This window comes from Scyliorhinus canicula, chromosome 1, assembly GCF_902713615.1.
Source record: "Scyliorhinus canicula chromosome 1, sScyCan1.1, whole genome shotgun sequence".
NCBI lineage: Eukaryota > Metazoa > Chordata > Chondrichthyes > Carcharhiniformes > Scyliorhinidae > Scyliorhinus > Scyliorhinus canicula.
Genome location: NC_052146.1, coordinates 227,099,001 through 227,120,747, shown reverse-complemented (window position 1 = coordinate 227,120,747; position 21,747 = coordinate 227,099,001). Strand labels below are relative to the sequence as shown.

Here is a 21,747-nt window from a genome sequence, read left to right as displayed (position 1 = left end):
TGCCTGGAATTCCGAGTAAACTGGTTCAGCTATGTGGTTCACAAGGTCAAGGAGCTTGGCAACACTCATTGTCAAAAAGAAAAGCAACCAGTTTGACAGGTACCAAACTGAGACTAGCGTCTGCAAAACAACGCTGTCCAGGAGGGGAATAAATTGGCAAGAAAACAAATTGTAATGTAAACAGAAAAGAGGGTGAGAGACAAAGAGGATGAGGTAGAAAAGAAAGCAGCTAGCAGCCAGAGATATTTAAATGCTGTTTAATATTGGCAGGAGGAGGTTGAGTAGCTAGTGGGGGGAGGGGTAGGATGGGGTGGGGCGGCAGACTATTTAATTTTGTTCTGTGCCAGAGTCTCTACCTGGAAGTCAACCTAATTGACAGTCAGGTGGGGAGTACATTCCAGAGCAGGCTGCAGCCTCAATTAGGGAGCCTTCAGCTGCCATTGGGGCCTTTGGGGAGGGAGGAGTGCAATCCCAACCTCAGGAGGGTCTAATTCTAAGGTTTTGATACAAAGTGGTAGTCTAATCCCTGACCCTGGGGAACAGAACATTCTATGGGCGTGTAGGAATTCTGTCTAATTGGACGGCAATGCCAAGAATCCATGGCAACAGTCGCTGACACTGATACTTGTGTAGAATAATCAAAGGATTCAGAAGGGAATCACACCAGGGGTTAGAGTGTGCGAGTGAAATGCCAAAGTGTGAGACAGGGAAGACCCAAGTGTCATGTTAGGTACACTGGTCTAACACTAGCTGCGACTGGATGCAGCTTGGATCAGAAAGATACTCCAGACTTTAAGTTAGTTCAATCAGGTTTGTTGAACTAATAGCACAGTTCACACAGTTCTCTGTGAGTTCGACTCTCTGCTCACTTAATTGTGGTTACTCTGTCTGACTGAACCAGACTTGCTTTTAGCCACGTGGTGGAGGTGTAGATTGTAACAACACCTTTGACTGACTCTCTAGATGTTCACCAGTGGAAAAGAGGCGGAGTGTGAGTGCCTCGTGTCTTTTATAGTCAGATCCCACCCCTGAGTGTCCTGCCTGCTTATTGGTCATGTCCTGTTCGATGTGTCAATTAGCTGCTTGTCTGTGCCTGCCTGTATATCATTATGTGTGTGTCTGCATATCATGACATCTCCCTTTTTTTATGTTTGGATGACATTTGTGAACGTATTTACAAGATTAGGCCAATATTAACATAATACATGCAGTGGATGTGAACATATGTACTTGTGAAAACAGCTGTCTAATGCGAGAACACAGAACAAAGCAAATAGAACAAATGTTCATAAGTCCAGTCTCTGTGGCTTGCGTCTGATCTGATCCTGGTCGACTGCCGGAGAGGTGGTGGTGGGGACGACAGCGCCTTGATGTGTCATAATATACACCAGTATATCATGGTGCAGACACACACACTGATGGACATACAATAGGACCAATCAACATGCAGAACACCGCAGCCAATCACCAGTCAGAGCACACTCACTATAAAGACAGAGGGCATCAGTTTTCCCACTCATTCGGGATGCAGCCTTTCAGAAGTACAAGAGCTTATAGTTTACAGCAGATTCTCACCATGTGCTGAGTGATCTGACTGGTTAGGACAGGCACAGGTCTTTAGTTAATCTAACATCGTGTTAACCCACAGTAAGAGTATGTTCAACAGTTTATAGTTTAATGAAATAGTGTTGTACTATTTTTTTAAAATAAATTTAGATTACCCAATTATTTTTTCCAATTAAGGGGCAATTTAGCGTGGCCAATCCACCTACTCTGCACATTTTTGGGTTGTGGGGGCGAAACCCACGCAGACACGGGGAGAATGTGCAAACTCCACACAGACAGTGACCCAGAGCCGGGATCGAACCTGGGACCTCAGCGCCATGAGGCAGTTGTGCTAACCACTAGGCCACCGTGCTGCCCTTTGTTGTACTATGTTAAGTGTTGGTGGCCTGTATGTGTTTCACGGATCCAGAGCACCCAACATATCATGGTACCAGTAGTTGAGGGATGTTAGAACTTATTAGACCTATCTGCAAGTGATCTGCCTTCCACCAGTCTACAGCCATCCTGCAACATGGACAGTGTCCGCCCATCGCCGCCGCTTCGCATCACCGGCAACCTGGGGTCCAACTGGAAGATCTTCAAACAACACTTCCAGCTATACCTTGAGGCCACAGACCTGGAAGCTGCTTCAGATGCCAGGAAGATTGCTCTCTTCCTTTCCACAGCCGGGGACCACGCCATCCACATCTTCAATTCTCTCACCTTCGCCGATGGTAAAGATAAATCTAAATTCAAGACAGTCCTCCTCAAGTTTGACAGTCACTGCAACGTCAAGGTGAATGAAAGCTTCGAGCGCTATATCTTCCAGCAGCGCTTACAGGGTAAGGACGAACCTTTCCAGTCCTTTATCACCCACCTCCGTATCCTTGCGCAATCCTGCAACTATGGGTCCACCTCCGACTCCATGATACGCGACCAGATCGTTTTCGGTGTTCAGTCGGACCCCCTTCGCCAGCAGCTCCTTAAGGTCAAGCAGCTCACCCTAGCGATTGCCAGTGAGACCTGTGTGTTTCACAAACACGCCACTAGTCGGTATTCCCACATCCAGGCGGCTGAAACAGCGCGGCAAGTTCCCCATGAGGCAGAATGGGTCCAAGTCATCAAACCACTCCAGGGCCTCAGCCTGGATGAGGGCGGACATTTTGCACGCTTTTCGCGGATCGAACCTGGGACCTCAGCGCCGTGAGGCAGCAATGCTATTTAATGTCGCAAACTTGGCTACTATGCTGCTTTATGCAGATCAACTCAACCTGCTAGCTTTCGTCGCTCCAGCCAGCCTCGCAGGGATGTCCGGGTCATTCAACCCACAGTCACCGAACCTGATCCAGATCTGCCCCCTGATTTTGACAGCGACGACCCGAAGGCGCCTTTTCAAGTCGGCATCATAACAAAGAACAGGATGTCTCTTAAGCACAGTACCAAGCCCATTCCGATGCATAGCATTGATCCGGATGATGAGTGATGCGCCACCCTTACGGTCAACCGGTCCCAAATACGATTCCGCCTGGACACCGTGCCTCCGCCAATCTCATTGCGACTGACCTCCAAAGCCTTCGTGTCAAACCAGCCATCCTGTCATCTGCATGCCAATTACTAGATTACAATGGAAATGCCATTGCTGCCAGTGGCTCATACCAACTGGAAGTGACACATCGTTCACACAAAGCCATCTTGCCGTTTGAAATCGTAGGTTCCTCGAAAGCCTCCTTGCTTGGCGCGCAGGCATGCAAGCTGTTGAATCTAGTGCAGAGGGTTCACTCTCTCTATCTCCTGTTGATGCGTCTGCCTGTCCAGACACCGACTTCAGGGCGCAACTCAACGCCATTATCAACCAGTACCACGACATCTTCGAGGTCATGGGCACGCTCCTGTATACCTACAAGATTCTATTAAAGCCGAACGCCACACCTGTGGTACACGCACCTCAAGCAACAGCCCCAAGACCTCCAGGACCAAGGAGTGATCTCCAGGGTTACGGAACCAACCGACTGGATCAGTTCCATGGTATGTGTAAAAAAGCCTTCCGGCGAATTGAGAATTTGTATCGATCCCATGGATCTTAATCGCAATATCATGAGGGAGCACTATCCAATTCCCAAGCGTGAAGAGCTCACATGTGAAATGGCTCCGCCAAGCTCTTTACCAAGCTTGACGCCTCAAAAGGATTCTGGCAAATCCAGCTTGATGAATCTAGCAGAAAGCTATGCACGTTCAATACCCCCTTTGGAAGATATTGCTACAACAGAATGCCGTTTGGGATCATCTCGGCGTCCGAGGTGTTTAATAGGATCATGGAACAAATGATGGAAGGGATTGAAGGTGTTCGCGTCTATGTCGATGACATAATCATCTGGTCCACCACCCCGCAGGAGCACATTAACCGCCTCCAGCGGGTTTTCAGACGCATATACGAACATGGCCTCTGCCTCAACAGAGCCAAATGCTCTTTCGATCAGACAGATGTCAAATTCCTAGGGGACCACATCTCCCATTTGGGTGTGCGGCCGGATGCGGACAAGGTAGCTGCCATCACAGCTGTGAGAACGCCAGTTCTTGAGGATGGTAAATTTTTTAGGGAAGTTCATCCCTAACCTCGCCTCTCATACCACGGCTCTCAGGAACCTGGTCAGGAAGACGACAGACTTCCAGTGGCTCCCTGCCCACGAACGAGAATGGAGGGAACTCAAGGCTAAACTAACCACGGCCCCTGTTCTGGCCTTCTATGATCCGGCAAAGGAGACAAAATTCTCTACAGATGCTAGTCAGTCTGGCATTGGAGCCGTGCTTTTGCAACGTGATGAGGCCTCGTCATGGGCCCCTGTTGCATATGCGTCACGGGCAATGACCCCCACGGAGCAGCGCTACGCACAGATAGAAAAGGAGTGCCTGGGCCTTCTGACCGGTGTTGTGAAGTTTCACGACTATGTCTATGGGCTTCCCCAATTCACTGTCGAGACCGACCATCGCCCACTCGTTAATACAATACAGAAGGACTTGGAACGACATGACGCCTCGCATCCAGTGCATTCTGCTCAAGCTCCGGCGATATGATTTCCAGCTGGTGTACACCCCAGGCAAGGACCTCATCGTTGCGGACGCCCTCTCCAGGTCAGTCAACACTCCATATGACCCAGAGGGGTTCGTCTGCCAGGTCGACGCCCAGGTAGAGTTCGCAGCCTCCCAACTACCTGCACCAGATGAACGTCTGATCCAAATTTTCCGCGAAACGGCGGCTGACCCCCTGCTACAGCGTGTCATGCGCCACATGATGGACGGGTGGCTCAAGGGCCAACGCCCTCAGTTCTATAACGTAAAAGACGATCTTGCAGTCGTTGATGGGGTTCTCCTGAAACTGGACCGCATTGTCATCCCGAATAGCATGCGCCAGCTTGTCCTGGAACAGTTACACGAGGGCCATCTGGACGTAGAGAAGTGTCGCCGACAGGCCCGTGAGGCTGTGTACTGGCCCAGTATCAATAACGACATTGCCAACGCAGTACTCAACTACCCCACCTGCCAGCGATTTCAGCCGGCCCAACCACAAGAGACTCTGCAGCCCCATGAGTTGGTCACGTCGCCTTGGAAAAGGTGGGCATCGACCTGTTTCACGCATTGGGTAGGGACTATGTCCTGATTGTAGACTACTTTTCAAACTACCCGGAGGTGATAAGATTGCACGACCTCACTTCGTCCGCAGTCATTTGGGCGTGCAAAGAAACATTTGCTCGGCACGGCATCCCGCTCACGGTGATGTCAGACAATGGCCCCTGCTTCACCAGCCAGGAATGGGCCAGTTTCGCCCGGTGGTACAATTTCACCCATGTGACATCCAGTTCCCTGTACCCCCAGTCCAATGGCAAAGCAGAGAAGGGAGTTCACATATTCAAGAGGCTCCTATGCAAGGCTGCCGATGCCGTGTCTGACTTCTATCTAGCCTTGCTGGCCTATCGCTCCGCCCCGCTGTCCACTGGTATGTCGCCTGCACAGTTATTAATGAATCGCACCCTGAGGACGACGATGCCGTCTATCTATGTACCAAATCTCGACCATGTTCCAGTTCTTCGCAAAATGCAGATGTCTCGTGCGCAGCAGAAGGCAACTCATGATTCCCATGCTGCTGATCTCCCCGCTCTCACTCCAGACGACAATGTTTGCGTCCATCTCCCGGATGGTGGCTGGTCTGCAACTGCTGTTGTCCTTAGGCAGGTGGCCCCCCGCTTGTTCCTGGTTTGGCTACTAGATGGCTCCATTCTGCGCCGCAATCAGCGTGCCCTTCGCCTCGTTCCACGATCGCCATGTGATCCTCCGGAGTTGCATCGCTCCCCTGCCGACCCTGGCATAGACTATGCAGAGCTTCCTGTCACTCTGCCTCCTCCTGACTGTGATGCAGCCAAGCCTGCTCCTGAACTGGCGGCTCTCGACCCACCCTTGAGGCGGTCAACCAGAATTCGTCGCCCACCTCAGAGACTGAATTTATGAACTTTACAAATTTATGGACTCTCTGAGTTGTTTCCCTGCCTTGTTTGACCGTTTTCTTGGTTTGTATATAGTATTGTTCTCGTTCCTTTTGTTGCATACTAGTTCTCTGCACCAGGCACCTTCCCTTGTATGTAGCTTAGTTTTCCTGTACATAGTCCTGTAAATACGTCTTCATACCATACACATAGTTAGGAACATTATCCACACACACACTATTTATTGACACATACATACAAATTCTATTTTATAAAGGGTGGGATGTCATAATATACACCAGTATATCATGGTGCAGACACGCACACTGATGGACATACAATAGGACCAATCAACATGCATAACACCGCAGCCAATCACCAGTTAGAGCACACTCACTATAAAGACAGAGGGCATCAGTTTTCCCGCTCATTCGGGATGCAGCCTTTCAGAAGTACAAGAGCTTATAGTTTACAGCAGATTCTCACCATGTGCTGAGTGATCAGACTGGTTAGGACAGGCACAGGTCTCTAGTTAATCTAACATTGTGTTAACCCACAGTAAGAGTATGTTCAACAGTTTATAGTTTAATAAAATAGTGTTGTACTATTTTAAGTGTTGGTGGCCTGTATGTGTTTCACGGATCCAGAGCGCCCAACACATCATAATGGGTGGGATTGAAGCCTGACTGGTGGCCTCATGAGTCGAGGTATCAGGAGGTGGCAAAACAACAGAAGGGAACGGAGAAGAATGTGGTTGCGGGCAGGCAACTTTGCGCAGTTCGTCGCACAACAGAACCATCAGCCAGACGCACAACATATGAGCGGGGCAGCCAGTCGAACAACGATAGCTGGAGCTGACCAGCCTCCATCAGGGATCTTAACCCGAACAGTGTCCGATGGGGATAACACGGGCAAATCGGTGGCGTGAGCATCATAGCCCTGTTTTTGCCGGTCTCAGAGTTGCTGCACCTTCTGCAGCACCGGGAGGTGATCCGGGTTGGGCAAATGTATGGCTGGAAGTGTCGTTCGCAGGTCCCTGTTCATCAGGAGTTGAGCCGGCGACATGCCAGTGGACAGTGGAGTCGCCCTGTACGCAAGCAGCGCAAGGTGAATGTCAGACGCAGAATCCGCTGCCTTGCAGATGAGCTGCTTCACTATGTGCACCCCTTTCTCAACTTTGCCATTTGACTGCAGATAGTGTGGGCTGGAAGTGACGTGTTTGAATTGATACGACTGGGCAAACAGAGACCATTCATGGCTGCTGGAGCACAGGGCATTGTCACTCATGACAATGAGTGGGATACCATGCCTGGAGAACGTCTCCTTACAGGCCTTGATGACGGTCCAAGGTGTGAGGTCTGAGAGCTTCACGACTTCAGGGTAATTGGAAAAATAATCAATGATTAACAGTAATCATGACCATTTGCATGAAAGAGGTCGATGCCAACCTTGGACCACGGAGAGGTTTCGATTTCATGCTGCTGAAGTGTCTCCTTACTCTGCGCTGGCTGGAAGCGTTGACAGGTCGCACAATTAAGGACCATGTTTGCAATGTCCTGGCTGATCCCGGGCCAGTAGACAGCCTGGCGGCTCTGCGTCTGCACTTCTCCACACCCAGGTGCCCTCATAGATTTGACGGAGCACCAAGCTCTGGAGACTGTGTGGAATTACAATCCGGTCTAGTTTGAGGAGGATACCATCAACCATGTCAGGTCATCCTTTACATTGAAACATTGAGGGCACTGCCCTTTTTGCCAGCCATTGGCTTGGTGTTGCATAACACGCTGCAAGAGGGGGATTTTGGCTATCTCCTCACGGATACGAATCACCTTCTCATCAGATGCTGGGAGGGTGCTAGCACCTATGACTCAACCTGTGACTCAATTTTTCCGGATGACGTTCAGTGGTTCACTCGGCACAGTGATGGAGCAGGACAGTGTATCGGCAATGATGAGCTCCTTGCCAGGCGTGCAGACCAGGTCAAAGTTGTACCTTCTGCATTTGAGGAGGATGCGTTGCAACCAAGGCGTCATGTCATTAAGGTCCTTTTGGATAATGGGGACCAGGGGCCTGTGATCCGTCTCGACTGTGAATGTCGGCAGGCCGTAGACATAGTCGTGAAACTTGAGAATGCCAGTGAGAAGGCCCAGGCATTCCTTCTCAATTTGTGCATACCTTTGTTAGGTGGCCGTCATTGCCCTTGATGCGTTGGCAACCGGTGCCCAGGATGAGGTGTCATCGCGTTGCAGCAGGACCGCACCGATGCCATCCTGGCTCGCATCTGTCGAGATTTTTCTTTCCCTGTCTGGGTCGAAAAATGCCAATTATGGGTGCAGTGGTGAGCTTGGCTTTCAGCTCCAACCATTCTGCCTGATGGGCCGCCTTCCACTCGATTCATCACTAGGTTTCGTAGGGCCGTGGTGTGTGAGGCCATGTTTGGGATGAACCTGCCCAGAAAATTGACCATGCCCATGAAGCGCAATACTGCCTTCTTGTCTTCCGGGGCCTTCATGGCTGCAATGGCCTTGACCATGTCTGCGTCGGGGCACACGCCCTGCTGAGAGATCTGGCCTCCAAGGAACTTGAGTGTCGACATGCCAAAGCAACATTTGGCCCTGTTCAGCTTCAGGCCATTGGCGTGGACATGACAGAATACCTGCTGGAGACGGGAAACATGTTTCTCAGGGGTCCTGGACCATATGATGATGTTGTCCACGTACGCATGAACCCCTTCGATGCCCTCTATCACCTGCTCCATGATGCGATGCAATATCTCCGATGCCAAGACGATGCCGAACGGCATACGGCTATAGCAGTACCTGCCAAACGGTGTGTTGAAGGTGCAGAGCCTTCTGCTGGACTCATCCAGCTGGATTTTCCAGAATCCATGTGACGCATCTAACTTGGTGAAAAACCGTGCATGTGCCATCTCACTGGTGAGTTCCTCCCGCTCCGGGATGGGGTAGTGTTCATGCATTATATTCTGGTTGAGATCCTTGGGAGCAATGCAGATGCGCAGGTCTCCAGAGGGTTTTTTAACCACCACCATCGAGCTGACCCAGTCAGTCGGTTTGGTTACCCTGGGAATAATCCCCTGCTGCTGCAGCTCCTTGAGCTGTTCCTTCAGGTGCTCCTTTAGCAGAGCCGGGACCTGGCGTGGTGCATGGACCACTGGCTTGGCATCAGGTCGCAGTAGGATCTTGTACCGATATGGTAAAGTGCCCATCCAGTCAAACACATCTGGATATTGAGCAAGGATGTTGCAATGCCAGCTTGAAGATCCATGTTGGAGGATGTTGTTGAATAAACCCGCTGCACCAGGTTTAGCTTTTTGCAGGCATGCGCGCCCAGTAGGGATGCCCTGTCCCGCTTGACAATTTCAAACCTTAGCCGTGCTTGGGTGCTTCCGTTGAAGACGAGTAGATGGCAGGACCCCAGAGCCGTGATGGCATTACCGTTATAGTCCAGGAGCTGGCAGGCGGCTGGAAGGACCTTGCGGGGGCTTCTTGATGGGTTTGAAGTCTGCCTGTGAGAGGAGGTTGGCAGAAGCACCTGTGTCCAGCAGCGGTTGACCTGCATCACCGTGCGCCATTCGTCCTCCAAATCCACAGCGAGGATGGACTGAATGCGAGATGAGTTAGGTGTGGCATGTTCACGTGTGGTAATGATGCCCACTCGGTCGGCAGACTCCAGGCGCTCGTCCTCTGGATCTGGTGTACCGCCAGGATCAGAATCCTGTAATTGTCGTTGCACATTCTGGACGTGCCGTCGTCGGAATTGGGAGCTCTGGCCTCTGACTGGTGGTGCAGACCTGCACAAGGCTGCATAGTGTCCAGGCTTCCCGCAGTTTAAACATCACCTGCCTCTTGCAGGGCAATGTCCCTTAAAGTGGGTGTTGCTGCAGTTCAGGCACGTCATGACGTCGTTGTCGTGACGCGGTGTACGTCATCGCACATGCGCGGTGCGGTCGGCAGACGTCTGCACCTGCGCAGTGTGGGTGTCGGTCGCTTTGTTATCCCGTTCGCATCACGCATGCGTGGGGCTCCGGGAAAAGCATGTGAGATGGCTGCTGTCTTCAATGCTGAGGCGCTGCATCCAGGAGATGGCCTGTACACTCTTTACCTCGTGGGAGGCAAGTTTATCATTTTCAGCCGATTTGTATTGGGAATACCGATTGTTTGCATGCTCATGCACTGTACATGTTTCAATCGCGGCTGGCAGGGTCATATGCTTGATTTTTAAGAGCTGCTCTCTCAGAGGATCAGAGTGAACTCTAAACACGATTTGGTCTCTGATCATAGAGTCAGCAATATCACCAAAGTTGCAGGACAGCGCTAGCAGGCGGAGGTTAGTTAAGAAGGCACTGAAAGATTCATCTTAACTTGAAGATGTTGTTTGAATATGTAGTGCTCGAAGATTTCATTGGTGTCCACTTAACAGTGACTATCGAATTTGTCCAGGATGGTCTGAAACTTTGTCTTCTCCGGCCTTCGGTGAAGTTAAACGAGTAGAATATTCGATGGCTTGATCGCCCGCTGTTGAGAGGAGAAGCGCGATCTTTCTTGCATCAGATGCATCCTCGAGGTCTGAGGCTGCGATGTACAGCAGAAACTTTTGCTTGAATATCCGCCAGTTGGCACTGAGATTGCCGGAGGTTCTGAGCTGGTGAGGAGCCTGAATCTTCTCCATGGTGCCGGGATACAGTTGCTGGTCGTCACGGAACGTACTGAGGTAAGCCACCTTAAATTAGTAGTCTCCTGGTATCATGTTGTGTTGGGTACACTGGTATAACACTGGCTGCAACTGGATGCAGCTTAGATCAAAAGATACTCCAGACCTTGAAGTTAGTTCAATCAGGTTTATTGAACTAATAGCACAGTTGGAACAGTTCTCTGTGAGTTCGACTCTCTGCTAACTTTAGTGTAGTTACTCTGTCTGACTGAACCAAGCTAGCTCTTAGCCACATTGTGGAGGTGTGAGATTGTAACAACACCCTTGACTGTCTCTCTACATGTTCATCAGTGGAAAAGAGGCGGAGTGTCAGTGCCTCGTATCGTCTATAGTGAGTGTCCTGCCTGCTTATTGGTCATGTCCTATTCTCTGTGTCCATTAGCTGCTTGTCTGTGCCTGCCTGTATATCATTATGTGTGTGTCTGCATATTATGACACCAAGCTTTTCTTGTTACTCTAAGTAACCTTCCTGTTCATCCTTGCCAATAAGGGAATAGAAACAAAAATTGCAACATCTTCCTTTGCTGAACTCTTCTGCTCTTGATGGAACTCTGAGTTGGTGAGTGACTGAGTGAATGGGCGAGCAAGTCAATGAGCGAGCAGGTGAGGGAGTGGGTGAGGAAATGGGTTAGGGAGTGGGTGAGGGATTGAGTGAGTGGATGAGGGGGTGAGTTGGTAAGCATGAGCAAATGACTGGGTGAGTGAGAGTGAGTGAGTTAGGGGGTGAGTGGGAGTGTGAATGGATAGACAGGTGTAGCCGGGTTGTTGGGGGTGTAGCTCGGTGGTCGGCTATGGTGCTCAGTTCAGTTACACTGGCTAATCACAGAACTGGTCTAAGGACCAACCAACATTTTTTGTTAATTCAGAGCACCCAATAATTTTTTTTCTTAAAATGAAGGGGCAATTTAGCATGGCCAATCCACCTAACCTGCACATCTTTTGGTTGTGGGGGTGAAACCCCTGCAGACATGGGGAGAATGTGCAAACTCCACACAGACAGTGACCCAGGGCCGGGATTCGAATCCGGGTCCTCAGCGCCGCAGTCCCAGTGCTATCCACTACGCCACATGCTGTCCGTAGGACCAACCAACATAACGTTTCCTGGTTGCACATCCGGGTAAGCCCTGCGCATACCACCCAGCTCTCTGACATTGAGCTGTGTGTCGGAGACATTCGCCGAGGGTCCTGGACAGTGGAAATCAGTCTTGGAGGTTTAAACTTCTTGGGCAATTTCCGTTTATGTGTGTGCATTTGTAATCCCACAGGGTCCCTCATCTCCCAAATTATATCCAATCTCTGATGATCCCGAAACCGGAAGATTTGGGCTACAATATTCTAATAACCAGTACAATTGGCAGTGTAATAGGAAATATTTATTTCTAGTTCTCTTGCATTTAAAAATCCACAATATTTTTAAAAGTGATAACCTGGTTCAATTTCAACTATACAATTGAAATTGGTTTTGGCACCAAACAATAAGCATTTTCAATAATTGTGTGTTGCCCACCTGCAAGGAAGCTGATTTTAAATCACTGAAAAGTTTCTTACTAAATTAGGGCTGGATTCTGTGCAGCCCGCCACTGGTAGCGGAGTTCCTGATGTGGCGGAGAATCCCGTGTGGGGAGAAAACGGGATTGGCGCGATTTGAGGGGGGGGGGGTCTCTGCTGGGTGGGGCAAGAGGGGGTGGGCAGGATTTGCATTGTCTCCGGTGGGGTTGTCTGGTGGGCGTTTCGGGTCACCCTCATGTGTGCGTTCTATGCGAGGGGAGGGGGAGGTAACCCAATAATTCCCCTGGGTAGGGATGCAGAGGGCTGGATATGCATTGTGCAAACCAGCGCAAACCAGAAGCAATTCAGCTCTGGCAGAAGAACATAGTCGCACAGATACCAGGACACTCACTGGTAGAATGACTGCTCAACGTGGGCGACCAAGGGGAGGTCAACTGTGAGGATATGTACGGGTGACTGCTGGAGGAGGTACACTCTGCACTGGATGAGACAAAATAAAAATGGGAAAAATAGTTCATTTGGATGTTTGACAGGGAAGATATGCAGGAAATTAGGAACTGCTGTGAATTCTATTGTTAAGTGGAAGGTTTGAAGGTAGACTTGTAATATGTTTAGTGGATGTACTTAGCAGTCATATGAAGGCTCAGATTTGGAGCCTGGGAATCAAAAGACACATGGATATTCTAGAAACATGTAGATATTCTAAAGACACATGGACATTCGTGAGACACATGGACATTTGTGAGACCCGCGGACATTCGTGGTACACGTGAACATTCGCGAGACACATGAACATTCGCGCGACACATGAACATTTGCGTGACACGTGAACATTCGTGAGACCTGTGGACATTCATGGGACACGTGAACATCGTGAGACACGTGAACATTCGTGGGGCACATGAATATTCGCGAGACATGTAGACATTTTAGACACGTAGATGTTCTAGAGACACGTAGACATTCTAGACACATGGACATTCTAGAGACACAAGGGCGTTCTGGAGATACGTGGATATTCTAAAGACAAATGGACGTTCTAGAGGCACATTGACATTCTAAGACACATCGACATTCTAGAGACACATGGACATTCTAAAGACATATGGATGTTCGACAGACACATCAACATTCTAAGGACACATGGACATTCTAAAGATATATGGACGTTTTAGAGACACATGGACATTCTAGAGACACATGGACATTCTATAGGCATGTGGACATTCCAGAGATGGGAACATTCACAAGCCATGTGGACGTTCTCATGACATGTGGACATTCTAGAGACATGTGGAATTTCTAGAGACATTTATCATAGAATTTACAGTGCAGAAGGAGGCCATTCGGCCCATTGAGTCTGCACCAGCTTTTGAAAAGAGCACCCTACCCGAGGTCAACACCTCCACCCTATCCCCATAACCCAGTAACCCCACCCAACACTAAGGGCAATTTTTTGGATACTAAGGGCAATTTATCATGGCCAATCCATCTAAACTGCACATCTTTGGACTGTGGGAGGAAACCGGAGCACCCGGAGGAAACCCACGCACACACGGGGAGGATGTGCAAACTCCGCACAGACAGTGATCCAAGCCGGAATCGAACCTGGGACCCTGGAACTGTGAAGCAATTGTGCTATCCACAATGCTACCGTGCTGCCCGACATGTGGACATTCTAGAGACACGTGGATGTTCTTGAGACACATGATGTTTTAGAGACTCATGGACACTCTAGAAACACATGGATATTCTTGAGACACATGGAGATTCTTAAGACATGTGGAATTTCTAGAGACACGTGGACATAATAATATTTATTTATTTACTTATTTTTAAATTTAGAGTACCCAATTATTTTTTTTTTCGATTAAGGGCAATTTAGCATGGTCAATCCACCTAACCAGCGCATCTTTAGGTTATGGGAGTGAAACCCACACAGACACAGGGAGAATGTGCAAACTCCACATGGAGAGTGACCCAGGGCCGGGATTCGAACCCATGTCCTCAGCGCCACAGTCCCAGTGCTAACCACTGCACCACATAATAATATTTATCAGTGTTACAAGTAGGCTTACATTAACACTGCAATGAAGTTACTGTGAAAATCCCCTAATCGCCACACTATGGCGCGTGTTTGGATACACTGAGGCTGATGGGTACTCAGAATATCCAATTCACCTAATGTCATGGGAGTGACCCTTTAAGAAAGGTTTTTATCTTATCACATGGCTTCAGTGATGCCATTTGTGTGGGTGGAGCTGAGCTGTGTCTCTGAGTTTTACTTTTGCTTTCACATTTGACTGCTGTGAACTCAGGGAGAAAGAGGTGTTTTGTTCCTGTCTCTCCATTTTCATTTTAAAGAATTGTTCCAGGAAAAAAAAACATTGATTATAACTACCTGCTGTTATGGTAACTTAAAAGATATAGTTTGCTTTCTGGAAGGGCTTAAACCTGCTGGTGAGACGGGGTCAGAATCTCAAGGAAAGCCAGTCTTATTCAAGTGAGAATATAGAGTGCTGGGCCGCGCCCTTGAAAAGGGGGTTTGGTTTATGGGATTTTGTTTTTGAATTGGAACAGTTAAGGGGAATTCATCAAGTTTTATACATAGATTAATGTAGCTGTGGGGTGTCTTTATGTTTGTAATTGATAAAAATTCTTGCTGAACGTTCATATAAATATTAACAAAGTTCTTAGAATAAAGCTTCTTTTGACTAAAGTGTCCAGGAAGACTGTTGAATCACACTCAAGTGAAGGCTCTTGTGCTCATCCTAGCCAAGTACAACAAAAAGTCATAGGTCAGATGAACTCCATAATACACTTTTGAGTTTTTAAACCCTGGCCCATAACAATATTGGAGGCTTGTCCGGGATAAAAGTTTATCTTTCGTGATTGGGTTGGTTTAGTGAACTTAAAGACAATGAGTGGTGAGCATATTTGTGTTTGCTTTTCAGGTGTTGCATTCAAGTTTAAATCGGGAGTGTGTTGTAGAAAATGGCTCTTTCAGGGCTCAGATGTTTTTTGGGGTGGAGAAGGTCACACGCAGTACCTTAAAAATAGAGACTAAAAAAGGCTTTTAGATTTGGCAAAGACATTGCAGTTAACATTGCCTGACAAAATACGCAAAGAGGTAATTGGAAAAAAAAATGAAAATCGCTTATTGTCACGAGTAGACTTCAAAGAAGTTACTGTGAAAAGCCCTAGTCGCCACATACTGGCGCCTGTCCGGGGAGGCTAGTATGGGAATAGAACCATGCTGCTGGCCCACTTGGTCTGCTTTAAAAGCCAGTGATTTAGCCCAGTGAGCTAAACCAGCCCCTTGAGCTAAACCAGCGGTGGTAGCTAAGCATTTAAAATTGCCTGAGACACGGTCGGAATCATTGGAAATGGCAAGAATTTTATTAAAGATCAAACACCTTGAACATGAAAAAGAATTAAAGCAGCTTGAACATGAAAAAGAATTAAAGCAGCTTGAATTTGAAATGAGAGAAAAATAACGAATAGCCCAAGCAGAACAAAATGTGAGAGAAAGGGAGGTACAGAGCAGGCAAAAAGAAAAAGAGAGAGAGGAAAAAGAAAAAGAGGGAACTTCAAAAAGTGGCCAACAAACGTGAATGTCAGTTAAAATTGGCAGGGAATAGTGAGGAGGATAGTGATAAGAGCAAGAGCATCATAGGCTTGGTGGGGATCTATTTAAATATGTCCAAGCATTGCCAAGGTTTGATGAGAAGGATGTAGAAGCCTTTTTAATTTCATTTGAGAAGGTGGCTAAACAAATGAAATGGCCACAGGACATTTGGTTATTACTGATTCAAACATAGGTCAGGTGAACTCCCGAATACACTTTCAAGTTTTTGAACCCTGGCCCATAACACTAACAAGCACGTCTTTTGGAACTTGTGGGAGGAAACCGGAGCACTCAGAGGAAGCCCACGCAGACATGGGGAGAACAAGCAGACTCCGCACAGACCCTAGCTGGGATTTGAACTGGGTCCCTGGCACTGAGAAGCAACAGTGCTAACCACTGTGCGACCGTGCTGCTTGGATATTCTAGAAACGTGGATTTCTAGAGCCACGTGGACATTCTAGAAATACGTGGACATTCTCGAGACACATGGATGCTTTAGAGACACATGGACGTTCTAGAGATACATGGACGTTCTAGAGACATATGGACATTCTAGATACGTGGATGTTCGACAGGCACATGGATATTCGTGAGACACGTGGATATTCGAGACACATGGATGTTCTAGAGACACATGGACATTCTGGAGACAAATGGACATTCTAGAGACACACGGACGATCTAGAAACGCATGGATGTTCGAGAGAACATGTCGCTAGATTTCCCATCTGTGGGGTCCTCCGTTTTGCTGGCAGCGCATTCACGCCCGCCGATTTCCCGATAGCGTGGGGGTGCCCCCAATGGAAAACCCCATTGGCCGGCTGCCGGGAAGGAGAATCCCGCTACCGGTGGGGATGCACCGCACCGGGAAACAGGTGCGGCAGGATGGAGAATCCCACCCATGGACATTCGAGAGACACATGGATGTTCTAGAGACTCATGGATTCCCTCCCACATTATGATGTGCAGAATATTTGACTGAACAAAACAGCTAGCCAAATGAGTTGGTTAATTGTTCCATGGGGATTGAAGAAATGCTCTTTTTTTAAAAATAATAAATCCATAAGCAATTGGCAATCAAAGTTAAACAATTGTGTAGCTGAAAACAAATTGGTAAACTTTAATTCATCGACAGTGTAGGTAGTGAGCTAGTTGACTTGTTCTATCCAAAAAGGCACTTTGCTGCAATTTATAGACCACAATTTCTGTGGGAATGTGGCTGTAATAGCTCTAATTGCCCTCACATTAGGTGGTAAGCGATCCTTTTCCTGACCTGCTACAATACAGCCAACGCCAACAAAGTCCATCATTCTTCAGCTAATCACGCAATTGCAAATGTGCCTCTCCGTATTTAAGGAAGGAAAGGCTTTGTCCTTTCATTCCATTTATATCCCTGTTGCTCCAGCAACGCTGAGCACCATACAGGCCAGCAAATAATGCTCCCGTCCATCAGGCAGAAATTACTTTGTCAATTTGAGGATGCCCGTTATGTGCCCAGGCCTTTGAGAAGATTCTATTTTGTAAACTTGTAATATCAATTATAGATATATGACATGATCTGTCCAAGTTACTATAGTTATACTAAGAATTTTTAAATACTAAGTTTATTTAGTACACCAGAGAAGCTGTTTCTTTCAAATATATTTTCTTCCCTTTTATGCTGTGTACAGAGTTCACATTTTACTTCCATTTGTGAGCAGATTGTGCAGTGACTCGCTATTTTAGAAACAAAGGCAGGAGCTGAATAATGGATTGCGGCATGGCTCACTGTCAAGCACTATACCTGTGAGATGAAGAACATGGCCAGAAAGGCCAACCCACAGAAGGTGTGGCATTGCGTGGTCCCAAAAGCTAAATAGTGGCAAAACATGGGTTATATTTTGGATATGAAAGAACATTATGCAATTTGCCTTATTCAATGCAGGTAAATGGGAATGGAAAAGGAAAGTCTTTCATTCACCTGAAATTTCCCCCCAGAAGAAAACAAAAATAACAGCAATGCTGAAAATAAAATAAGAATTTTATTTATTTTAAAGTTTTATCTTAGCTTTTAAAATAGTCTTATTAAAATAGAATGGTGGCAGGGCAGATCTGTCCTGTTATATAAGTCAATATTCTCATTGACTGCTGATCTCTTTGGCATGTATATGCCCAATGCCCGTTTAAGATGGCAGCCAGGACCTAATTTTCATTCAATGCCTTTCAGGCATTCTTGAGGCGCTGAATGGTAGTCCCATAAATTGGATCCTCATTATGCCCGTTTAAAGACTCAATTCCCATCCTATTAAGTTCAACCTGAATTCTCTGTTCTCATTTTAGATTTGTTGTTTTTGTTTCTTTTTAAAATAAATTTAGAGTACCCAATTAATTTTTTCCAATTAAGGGGCAATTTAGCGTGGCCAATCCACCTACCCTGCACATCTTTGGGTTGTGGGGGTGAGACCCACATGGACAGTGACCCAGGGCCAGGATCAAACCTGGGTCCTCAGCGCCGTGAGTCAGCAGCACGAACCACATGCCGCCCTAGATTTGTTGCATTTGTAGCTGTCTTTTCTCTTCCCTTGCCATTTTTATCTGCTTTCTCACATATTTTCTCTCCACAGATACTGCCAGATGTTGCTGAATGTTCCCTGCATTTACTGTTTTTATTTCAGATTTCAAGCCTATTATATTATTATTATGCAGTATTTTGCTTTGATGTTGATAAAATACAACCACACTGATGTACTCCACATTAATCGGCACCTTCAGGAAGAAAGAGAAGAAAAGCGTGCCAATAAGTAACAACCATTTGGATTTATATAGGGCTTTTAATACAGAAACATATGCCAAGTCACTTAAGCATAGTCAGACAAAATCAACAAGCCAGTGAAGGAGCTGTTGGGTGGAATGACTAAAGATTTGATACCGGCTGGTATTAAGGAGGTTCTCAAAAGAGAAAAGAGCAATGGATAAATGGAGCTGTAAAGTGAGGACATTTCAGAACTTTGGTGCTAAATGACTGTGAAATTAAGAACATGTATTTAAAAAGCCAAAGCTCAGATGGCAACAATATAACCTCATAAATATCCATCTAAATAGTGGGAAGCCACCAGTGAAGAGGCGAAGGTATCTCCAGATCCACAAGAGGCCAGTCAAAGAATCATAGGATCCTGCAGTGCAGAAGGAGGCCATTCGGCCCATCGATTCTTCACCAATCCTCTAGAGGAAAGAGTTCAATTTGCCTACATAAAGGTTAATGTATTTCATCAAAGCAATTTACTAATTGGTTTCATATGCTGAGATGTGTTAGGCCATGAGATAAGTATGAATGTTTCTTCTTTTTCATTTCCCACACCAAGTCTGACATTCTTTAGTTCAATTAATCAATAATAAATGTTAGAATTGCTAGGCAGCATGGTGGCGCAGTGGGCTAGCCCTGCAGCCTCACGGCGCCGAGGTCCCAGGTTTGATTCCAGCTCTGGGTCACTGTCCGTGTGGAGTTTGCACATTCTCCCTGTGTTTGTGTGGGTTTCATCCCCACAACCCAAAGATGCGCAGAGTAGGTGGATTGGCCACGCTAAAAATTGCCCCTTAATTGGAAAAAATGAATTGGGTACTCTAAAAAATTTTTTAAAAAATAAATGTTAGACTTGCAAAACTCAACTGAAAATATGCTGTTGTATTGCTGTTGACCAATGGTTATTACTTAGAAGGTTTATCATGGAAGTCAAGTCATTGGTTCTACCTGTTCTTTGTCCTCAGGTCGAAGATATAGATCCAAGAGAGAAGGAAGGGTGCTTTTTTTATGTGTAGACATTTATAGTTGGGGAAGATGAGGACAGCTGAAATGAAATAAATAATAAATAATTACGGCAGGGTTATCAATGGCTATTGGAAAAAACAGGACAATCAGTTGGAGTGCATGGCTGCTCTTACCAGTCTCAGCTGCTTTCATGTGTTATAACTTTACTCTCCCAAAGTCTCTTCTCTTCTGCATCTGTTTCTTTTAATAATAATAACAATAATCTTTATTATTGTCACAAGGAGGTTTACATTAACACTGCAATGAAGTTACTCTGAAAATCCCCTAGTCGCCACTCTCTGGCGCCTGTTCAGTTACACTGATGGAGAATCAAACCTGGGACCCTGGATCTGTGAAGCAACAGTGCTAACCACTGTGCTACCGTGTTGCTGTTAGTTATATCCTTAAATCTACTTCTTTGTGTTTTGTTTTATTTGTTCATGGGGTGCAAGTGTCATTGGCTGGGCTAGCATTAACTGCTCATCTCTAATTGTCCTTGAAAAGGTGGTGGTGAACAGCAGCTGTCCATCCAATTGGATACACCCAGAGTGATGTTAGAGAGGGAGTTCCAAGAATTTGACCCAGCGACAGTGAGGGGAACCTGCAGGTGGTGGTATTCCCATGTGTTCCCTACTTTTGTCCATCCAGGTGGTAGAAATCGCAGGATTGGAAGATGCTGTTGAAAAAGACTTGGTGCATTGCTGCAGCACACCTTGTAGAACGGGACACAGCGCTCCACTGTAGTGGTGGAATGTGTGAATGTTTAAGGTATAGATGGAGTGCCAATTAAGTGGACTGCTTTGTTCTGGATGGTGTCGAGCTTCCTGAGTGTTGCCGCGCTCACCCAGGCTGATTTGTGACCTGGAACTGGTGGACTGTCTTTGTGGAGTCAGGAGTTACATTCTGCAAAGTCCCTGCTGAGATTTGCCAACATTTTCTCTTTCGTTTCAGATTCCAGCATCCCCAGTAATTTGCTTTTCTGTAGTATTTATATACCTGGTGTAGTTTAGCTTCTGGTTAATAGTAACTCCAGGATGTTGATAGTGAGTTTGTTAGTTCTCTTTCCAGTCTGTTTCTATCTCTCTACCTTTTTCCTGTGGGTGAGAGTTGGTGTATGACAATGTGTGATGTGGTTTTGCATGTTAGGGTGAAGTGATATGACAATGTGGTATGGCAGGTGTAGCACGGTAGTGCATGTGGCTACCATGCCGTGCTGTGGCTACCCACTGCAAGAAGTTAATAAGCCTGAAGTAATGATGTAGTGCCCTTTGCTATCTAGCAGTTCATCACAAAATGTAGTTAAAATGTAGCATAAATGTGTATTTTTGATTAAATTACACACTTGCGACTAATTTTAAATACATCTTGAGGGAAACCTAATTTTTTTTAAAAATCAAATCATATTCGGATGTATTTAGGTCTCTTATTCGTCAAGGGGCACATAGTGATTAAATTCAACGTACCAAAATGAAACTTAGTTAAAAAGAAATGCAAACTGTGCACCAGGGACTGTCTCAACTTTTCTGTTGAAAATCGGTGAATTAAAGGGGATGAATCGGTGAAAAGAAACCTGGGGATGGTTCGAAACCAAAACCTCCGCCTAACAAACGAAAATAATCAAAACATACTAATATATAACAAGAGATTTGAGAGACCCGTCGAGTAACTTTGTACTTACCCGAAGAGGGACCGAGCAGCCAGCTTCCGTCAGCTTCGTTGCTCTGGGTGACAGGAGACGCTGTGCTGACTGGATTCCCGCCCTCTGCCCGCAAAGTGCTGTGAGCGGTTGCACTTCGGCATTCTTGATGGGCAAAGCAGTGATGGTATTTTTATATTCCTGCACTGCGGGGCGGATACCCGAGCACTTAATTCCGAAGCAGCTGCGACTGACTGGAATCCTTGTTTGTATTTATAGTTGAGGCACAAACTCACTTTCCCATTCAGAGTGGGGGAAAGAGTCGATTAGCAATTCGGAACACCGCCAGAAACGGCCATCAAATTACATTGCTGGACCAGCTTTTTGTCCCTCTGAATCCACTAGTTTGGATATTTTTTTTCCCTACAGGCTTGTTTTT

The 21,747-nt window shown here is 46.8% G+C and overlaps 1 protein-coding gene across 1 annotated transcript in view; it reads right to left on the bottom strand.

The window, feature by feature from the left end:
* The window catches only part of si:ch211-130h14.4, a 259,467-nt gene extending 237,993 nt beyond the window's left edge, over positions 1-21,474 (bottom strand). Inside the window, exons 1-3 of the mRNA XM_038808643.1 lie at positions 21,351-21,474; positions 19,807-19,873; positions 19,616-19,712 (exon numbers count right to left, since the gene is read on the bottom strand). Of these exons, the coding sequence (XP_038664571.1) occupies positions 19,616-19,687 (72 nt within the window). The 5' untranslated portion in view covers positions 19,688-19,712; positions 19,807-19,873; positions 21,351-21,474. The remainder of the gene's footprint in view (positions 1-19,615; positions 19,713-19,806; positions 19,874-21,350) is intronic.
* Positions 21,475-21,747: the final 273 nt, after the last annotated feature.